Source organism: Raphanus sativus, chromosome 8, assembly GCF_000801105.2.
Source record: "Raphanus sativus cultivar WK10039 chromosome 8, ASM80110v3, whole genome shotgun sequence".
Taxonomy (NCBI): domain Eukaryota; kingdom Viridiplantae; phylum Streptophyta; class Magnoliopsida; order Brassicales; family Brassicaceae; genus Raphanus; species Raphanus sativus.
Genome location: NC_079518.1, coordinates 15,358,559 through 15,367,130, shown reverse-complemented (window position 1 = coordinate 15,367,130; position 8,572 = coordinate 15,358,559). Strand labels below are relative to the sequence as shown.

General features: G+C 26.1%; 1 protein-coding gene across 1 annotated transcript; it reads left to right on the top strand.

Moving 5' to 3' along the window:
- Positions 1–213: 213 nt before the first annotated feature.
- On the top strand, positions 214–7,434 carry LOC108821066 (probable zinc transporter 10). Its single transcript, XM_018594111.2, has 3 exons — positions 214–876; positions 6,453–6,602; positions 6,937–7,434. Exons 1-3 carry the CDS (start codon positions 259–261, stop codon positions 7,240–7,242), a joined length of 1,074 nt encoding a protein of 357 aa, XP_018449613.2. The 5' UTR covers positions 214–258; the 3' UTR covers positions 7,243–7,434.
- Positions 7,435–8,572: the final 1,138 nt, after the last annotated feature.

The following is an 8,572-nucleotide window of genomic DNA, read 5'->3' as shown; positions in this document are numbered from 1 at the left end:
CCGTTATTAAATATAACTATAAAAATAAATAAAAATTCATTAATCAATTCCTAAATTCTTGTAATTTACAAATATCCACAGTTGATCATTTCGTTATCAAAATCAACATCAACAACGATTCATTAACAAAACATGTCGACACTAATTAGTACGAAATGCCGACACTTATTTGGTTTGCGAAAAGCTTCTTATCTTGTATAAAATAAAATACAATCTCGTATTCCAAATTCAATAACCTCCATATAAACAAGGAGAAAGATGGTGCCTAAAGCTAATGTCATCTTCTCTGCCACCATTACCATCTTCCTCCTCCTCTCCATCTCCCACTTCCCTCGAGCTCTTTCTCAATCCGACGAAGAGTGCAAACCCGAGTATGACAACACATGTACCGACAAAAACAGAGCATTTAAGCTCAAACTCATAGCAGTCTTCACAATCCTCATCACCAGCCTTATCGGCGTTTGCCTCCCGTTATTCGCTCGTTCAGTTTCAGCTTTCCAACCTGAGAGATCTCTCTTCCTTATCGTCAAATCTTTCGCCTCTGGAATCATACTCGCCACTGGTTTCATCCATGTTCTACCTGATTCCTTCGAGATGCTCTCTTCTCATTGTCTTAAGGATAACCCCTGGCACAAGTTTCCTTTCACCGGTTTTGTCGCCTTGATATCGGCAGTGTTCACACTCATGGTTGACTCTATTACCACTAGCCTCTTCAGTAAGTCCAGTAGGAGGGACCCATTTGCTGATGTGGCATCCGCCGGGAGTCCTGACGAGGGGATGGGGCCTGTGTCTCATTATGGTCATGGTCTTCATAATAGCAATGGGAAGGACCTTGGTTCCAATTTACAGCTTCTGCGATATCGTGTTATTGCCATCGTTAAGTATACTTTTACCCTCGTTTTAATTTACAAAACAGAAAACTCTTAATTTAAATCCAACAGATACTTTTACGAAATTAAAAGTGTTCTATAAACGGATATAACTATACAATCGTCCATGTCACAAAATATCGCATTTGCTGCATGTGTCTCGTTCGGCATACTGTATAAGAAGAAATATTTTTGATATAACCAAAACTATATAAAATAAAGAATATAATCAGTTTTTTATTTATTGAAGAATAGAATATAACTAGATAATATTTTAAATAAAATAATCATTTCAAAATTGTCAAGACATTTTCTAGATTTTCAGTCCATTTCTTGGTACAGTAGAACCTCTATAAATTATAATATTGTGGACTTTAGAATTTTATTAATTTATAGAGATATTAATTTGTAAAAGTTTCCTTTTTTATTTTTTTTTTTTTTCTTTTTTCTATTTTTATAATTTTATGTTTTATAGAACTGTTATGTGATTTTTGATATATTTACTAAATACTATCAAATATATTGAAATATTAAGACAATAGATTTATTTCATTGTAACCAACAATATAATATTTATTTTGTACTTATAAAAAAATTATATTGATAGATTATTAATTTATGATTTATTTTAATGGGTAATATTATATTTTAAAATATTTTTACATAATTTTATAAAATTTATTATCTTATATTTTATCGATTTGTATCATTTTTACACTAGTCCAAGTTGGGACTGGCAAATTTATTATTTTATAGAGATTTAATTTATCGAATATTAATTTATAGAGGTTCTACTGTATGTGTAGTTTTCATTCTATGTCGTAATGATTTCCATATTGATTATTAGTTTATTACGTCACTAAATAAAAATATATTAATTATTACATCAATAAACAAAGTAGTATACTTCATAAAATAAGAATGTTATTTTTCTTTTGACTGAAGTAAAAAGATCAGAAATTGCCAAAAATACTATTTTCATAGTACCACTTTTTATTTTTTACACTAACCACTTTTATCACCATTTTCACGAGTCATAAAGTAGCATACTGCATAAAAGAATATAAATTACTTGAGATAGATAATTAGGTCTCTGTTTTATGTTATGAGTTCTACATAAACCATAAAATGAGAAAATATAAATAATAAATTTAAAATCAAAATTTTAATTGATTTATGTGTCTTTAAATAAAAAATAATTTGAACGTTTACATAAAAGTTAATAAAATAAAATAGAAATGCTTGAACTACCATAAATTGGATACTATTTTTCTTCAAAAATGTATTCAATTAAAAATATCATAAATTCGGGTTTATGACTAAGTGATTACTGTTTAGAATTTAGTAATAATTTACGACAGAGTTCAGTTTTTTTATCACAAATTTAGAATATTTATGGAAAATAGTCCTATTTTAAAAGTAAATTTCAAAACTGGTATCAATTTCTGATAGAATTCTCCCTGAAAAATGACACAAAAGTGTATTATAGCAAATATCATCATGTCATTGTTTTCTAGTTCGTTTTAGTAGTTTTTATATGTATAGCTTTGTGATCATTTCACATAAATTTCGAGGTAATTTTTAAAAATATTACAAGTTATTGGTTCCCACTTTTCAAAATATATTCAATCAATATCATTAGGTCCAAGGTTTAGTGATTATTGTTTAAGGTTTAATATGGTGAAATTGAGTTATAAATGTTTATAAATGATTGTTAAACATTTATACATATTTAATAGAGTTAATTTTATGTTTTTATTATTAATTTAAGATATTTATGAAACCGATAATCTTTTAAAGGTATATTTGAAATTAGTATTAAATTTGTGGTAAAATTATACCCCCCCCCCCCCCCCCCCAAATCCTATAATGTTTATACATAATGCAAAAAAAAAAAACTGAAATGAGCATTTCTCCCTGCATGAGTTCAAAATAACTAGGCTACAATAGAGCATAGCATTTTATCCGTTAATTTTGATTTGACTTATTATTTATTTCGATTCGATTAAAAACATATGGGTATTTGTAAACTTTCGAAGCAAAACAAATACTAAAAATCTATCACCATTATTTTAACATAAACTTTATTTATTTTACTTTTTATTTTATTTTTTGTAGAAGTATAAAACGAAGAAAGGAATATAAAGGCTTTATAAAATCTATAATTATTCTAAAACTTTATGTTTTTTATAAACATCTAATTAATTTTTTAAATATATGAAACATATAGTTTCACTTATCTTTATTTTATATTTTATATTATGTCAAATATATTTTTCGAAGAGAAACTTGTATGTTTTATTTCTAAATTTATTTGTAGTGAAGATAGTGGATAAGATATCTGTAAATATTCACAAATATTTGAAATTTTTTATGATGTCCCGAAAACCGGATATCCATATTTTTCCGAACCAAAACAAATCGAAAAATTAAATACCGTAAATATAAAACGAAACTCAAATACTAAAAATTACGGTAATATTCCGAACCGCGTCCACCCCTAGACTACATAGTAGCCTGGTATAGTGATACACTGGTATCGGAAGGATTTGTATATATCCTAGTCTATAAGCAAAATATGTATTTGAACTACCCAGTATACTGCTGACTCATCGAATATATAACTATTTACTCTATTAAATAGAATTCTAAATTTATCTACAATAAAAGTCGTCATTAACTTTTGGACTCTTTCAAGTTTTTAGAAAAGTGCATAATTTATGGATCATTTAGTTTAATACACTATAATCTAATTATTATATATATCTTGCTTCTTTTACAAACCAAACCAGCAACTTAAATTAAACAAGCATCTAATCTCTTATAAGTAAACCAAATTAAATTATCTATACACGACTTGTCATTAAATCCTTTATATGTTAAATTGTATTCTGTTAATACATGGGCTTCATCCAAAAACTAATTAGTTAGCCCAACCCTTTTTATATTCTAAGTAAATTTATAAACTTTTAGTCCATATATATTTGATCTTTTAACAACTACAATAATTAGGATAGGAATTTGTCATATATATTAATTCACATAGTTGAATGTAATACTGTAAATAAATAACATTTAATAATTAATATTTAAAAATAATATTGGAATTATCGAGTTTTTTAAAATATTAATCTACAACCAAAATATCTAAAACTAAAAGAAAAAAACATCATGTACAAAATTTTAAATTCTTTCATAATAAATAACCATGTACAACATACTTATAACCCATCACAATTCAATATATATACAGACGTGTATTGTATACATGTAAATTACATTAAAATATTATATATGTATATTATATACCACCAAATATATAAAATAATTAGAAAACAATATCCACGCGCACAAGTCAGCACTAACCTTTGTCATAAACCAAAGAAAAAAGCAAAAATCAAATAATCTAATCTCAAACCATTATTACGAACATGTATCGTGCTTATCATAAAATTTTAAAAAGAAATTAAACTACAAATAAAATTAAAAAATAAATACAAATATATAATTTTTAATTTTAAAAATTTATAAAATTGTTCTGCCCTTGAAAAAGGCGGGTCAAAATCTAGTTATTTAATTATATTTAGTATCTAATACCTATCTACAAAATTGTGTATTAGAATAATGAGTGTATAATTTAATTTTCAGTGTATTTTATTTATTCCTACAATATAGAAAGCCAAAATATATATTTTTTTCGATTTGATAAGGTTTTGGTTTCGGACTTCAATTTGTATCTTATACTCCCTCTGTTTCATAATAAGTGTCATTCTAACCTTTTTTATTACACAAAAAACGTTACTTTACAATTTCAATGCAAATTATATTTAGTTTCAGCTTAAAATTAATTGCAAACTTTATTGATTTTATTTATCTCAAATACTATTAGTCACATAGGTGTAATTAATAACAAGTTACATATATTTTTGTAACTTTCTTAATCTGTGTGGAAAATTTCGAAAGTGACATTTATTTAGAAACGAAAAGAGTATTTTATTAATTTTATCATATTCTTACTTTATTTTGAAACAGTTATACCATTATTCTTTTAGCATAAATTTAGCAACATAATATATTAATAGGCTTCATCAAAAAGATATTAATAAGCTTACTTTTAGAGGAATTTTAATTTACCACAAATTTGAGAAGTGAATTTGCTTACTTGTCTTTTTTTCCATAGTTTTAGGACAAACCATTAATTTAATTAACATTATTATTTAAAAATTTATTTTAATATATATATATACTTATCATGATATTTAAGATAAATAATAATCATTAACCTATTTTATCGATATATACTATTATTTTTTAACAAAATATATTTTAATATGTATAATATCATGATATTTAGGATATTTAATTAATAAACCGATATTAACAATCCATATTAACAATTTATACAGATAATATCATTATTACGTTTATTTCATATTTATTTACAATTTTAGTTACTAATATTTTAGTCAGTTTCTCTGATTCTTATTGGAAATTTGATCAGAATACAGATTATTATAATATAAAAGTTAAGATTAGAAGTAAGGTATCATTGAAAATATGTCGTAAAACATTAATTATATATATGTATATATAATACTAAACAATTATATTCCTAACCTAAAATAAATTAATTTATATTTGTATATAACGAATATCAAAATCATAAATGAATATTTGTTGATAGTGAATTTATCCATAAATTCACAAATGTTATCAAAATAATATACTTAAAACGGAAATAGTAAATATTATGAAAACGACAAAATGAAAATTAGCTAATTTTTTTAAAAATATAAGAAAGCATGAAAAACTAGGATTAAAACATAAAATAACACTATAAATTTGAAAAATAATAAATATAATATAAATATAATGTAAGAGAATACAGAGATAGTGTTTTGTAATTTGTATTTCTGTCTCAGTATTTTAAAATCAAAATTATAGAGAATATATTTGTTTGTTGGCTATTGTTATTTTCTTGATACTTTATGGGTTGTGATTGTTTATAATCAGTTTAGTGCCACTACATTTTTCAGTCCACAAATACAATATGTGTTTAATTTCAAATACAATTTTTTAAAAATTTGATTATTACTATAGAAATGATTTTGATCCAAAATCTACTTGCATAAATAAAACTATGAAAAGAACATAATTAAATAGAGTGTTTTACAATATTAATATTGAGTTTTATATTTTATAATATTAATTTTAAATTAGTATGTAATTGAATAATATTTTTAATAAAAATAAACATTAGAATTAATTTTTTTAGGTATATACATATTAGTCCGCACAAGGTGCAGACCATCAAATAATTAAGTTTATAAATCCAACTACATCCATAAATACCAAATCCTAAACAATAATAATTAAAACCTAAACTTAAATGTTAAAATGTACTTTCGATTGAATTTATTTTTGGAAAGTTATATCCAATTTATGGTATTTCAATTTCTCCTTATTTTTCTAGGGCTTGCGTATCAAATCTATTTCATTTTTCCTCTTTCTAGTTCAAAACAAATAAGTTTAACCAAATAGGAGACCTTAATTTGAAGGCGGGGAAATGAATAAATGGAACAGGTATTGGAGCTAGGGATAGTGGTGCACTCGATAGTGATAGGACTATCAGTAGGAGCTACTAACAATACTTGCACTATCAAAGGCCTTATAGCTGCTCTTTGCTTCCACCAAATGTTCGAAGGCATGGGTCTCGGCGGCTGCATCCTCCAGGTTAGTCTTTCCATTTCAATTAATTAATGGGTAAGATGTAATCAGTTCCCCCTCCGTTTATCTCTACGCTTTAGCTTCTTCAATGTTTTTGTTTCTTGAATAAATTGACTCATGCAGTCATGTGATGTAATGTAATCGCGGGAATAAGTTAACAATCCACTGATTTTATGAATATTGGAGATAAATGTGAATATAGAATACCAGTAGCAAGAGAGAGAACAAAAGTTTTAGTAGCTTTTATTGTTGAAATCAACTGTCTTATAATAAATTAAATACATAACTATTTGATGAATTATGTGATGCATCATGATGAAAAACATTAAAACACGTGCAGGCCGAGTACAGGTTCGCCAAAAAGGTGGTCATGGCCTTCTTTTTTGCAGTCACAACACCTTTTGGGGTGGTTCTAGGAATGGCCTTATCGAAAACGTACAAAGAGAATAGCCCTGACTCCCTCATAACGGTTGGTCTGCTCAACGCTTCTTCGAGTGGACTACTCATCTACATGGCTTTAGTTGATCTCCTTGCTGCAGATTTTATGGGTCAAAAGATGCAACGGAGCATCAAGCTTCAGTTGAAATCATACGCTGCAGTTTTGCTTGGTGCTGGTGGCATGGCCGTTTTGGCTAAGTGGACTTGATGATGTGCCAGTGGTACATTATCTAATGCCGTCCTGTAAATGTAAGGGTTATAAGCCCAAAATGATATGGATCATTAATAAATATGTTTGTAAAATTTAAAATGATTTGTTAATCATAGGGACTCGGACTTGTTATATTTAAAAAAAATTGTGACCAGGATAATTATAAAATAAAAAATTGGTTAATACATATATTATTAGGAAATTTTCTAAAATAGAATGAAAATTCACCATCTTTGTTCTTTTAGTATAAAATATTTTTTGTCTTTCCATTTTTAGAAATTAATAAATAGTTTTATGGGTCAAAAAAAAATATTGAAAACAAAATATCTATATACACAAACTTATATTTTTGAGATTGAAAAACTTGTAAAATTAAAAATTTAAATTATGTTCTTTGGAAATTAGGTCTCATTTTCTACGAAAATGGGTTGGTTGAAATTGAATTTCAGATTAAACAAGTTAATTTATTTTCTGTAGAACGAATTTGATATAAATCATATTTGCACATGTTGAAAAGTTTGATGAATATTATTTATTGACATATATATACTTTTGCTTATTCGTATAAACCATTACACATTTGATCGTGAATCTACTAAAGTTGTGGTGAAAACCAATTTACTGTTTTGATTGTTTTATTATTATTTAAACATGCACGCTTGTATGATCCATAATTTATTCATCAGAAATAGTGAAATTATTGGTTTGTTAGTTTACTGATTCATTAGTTAATCAGATTCAAAATATTTACGAAGAAATTCAATTTTGGTATACCTTGTTGATTGACTACATAAATATGTGCTTAATCATTTAATAACTTTTGATCAAAAAAAATCATTTAGTAACTATTATCATGTTTAATCATTTGATCTGAATTATTTTTGATTAAAGTGGGTTTAATTTGTTTAGTAAACACTATAGAGGTAAGATTTATTGACCAACTTATTGATCTAAATATTTTTTTATGATTGGTATACTTTATAATAATAATTATACGTTCATTACGTTTAGTCTTGAAGATTGACGTTGTCTTCATTCCTAAGTTTTGACGTTTCTAGTCTTGCTTTGTCATCAAATCAAGTCGACAATGTTTTATTTAGGTCGCTTGTTTGCTTCTCTATCGAGATAAGTAGTCCTTATGCTATAACCAAATTTTAATCGATAGATGTATTTCCTGATTAAACTAGGATACGGAACCATATATGTTTGTGCAATCTGATACATGCTTAAAAGACCCAAAGAAAAGTCTGTGCTGTTAGTTCAATAGCCTCACATCTCTGTTAGAATTAATAGATCTATAGAACCGAATAAAATTCATATTTAACTA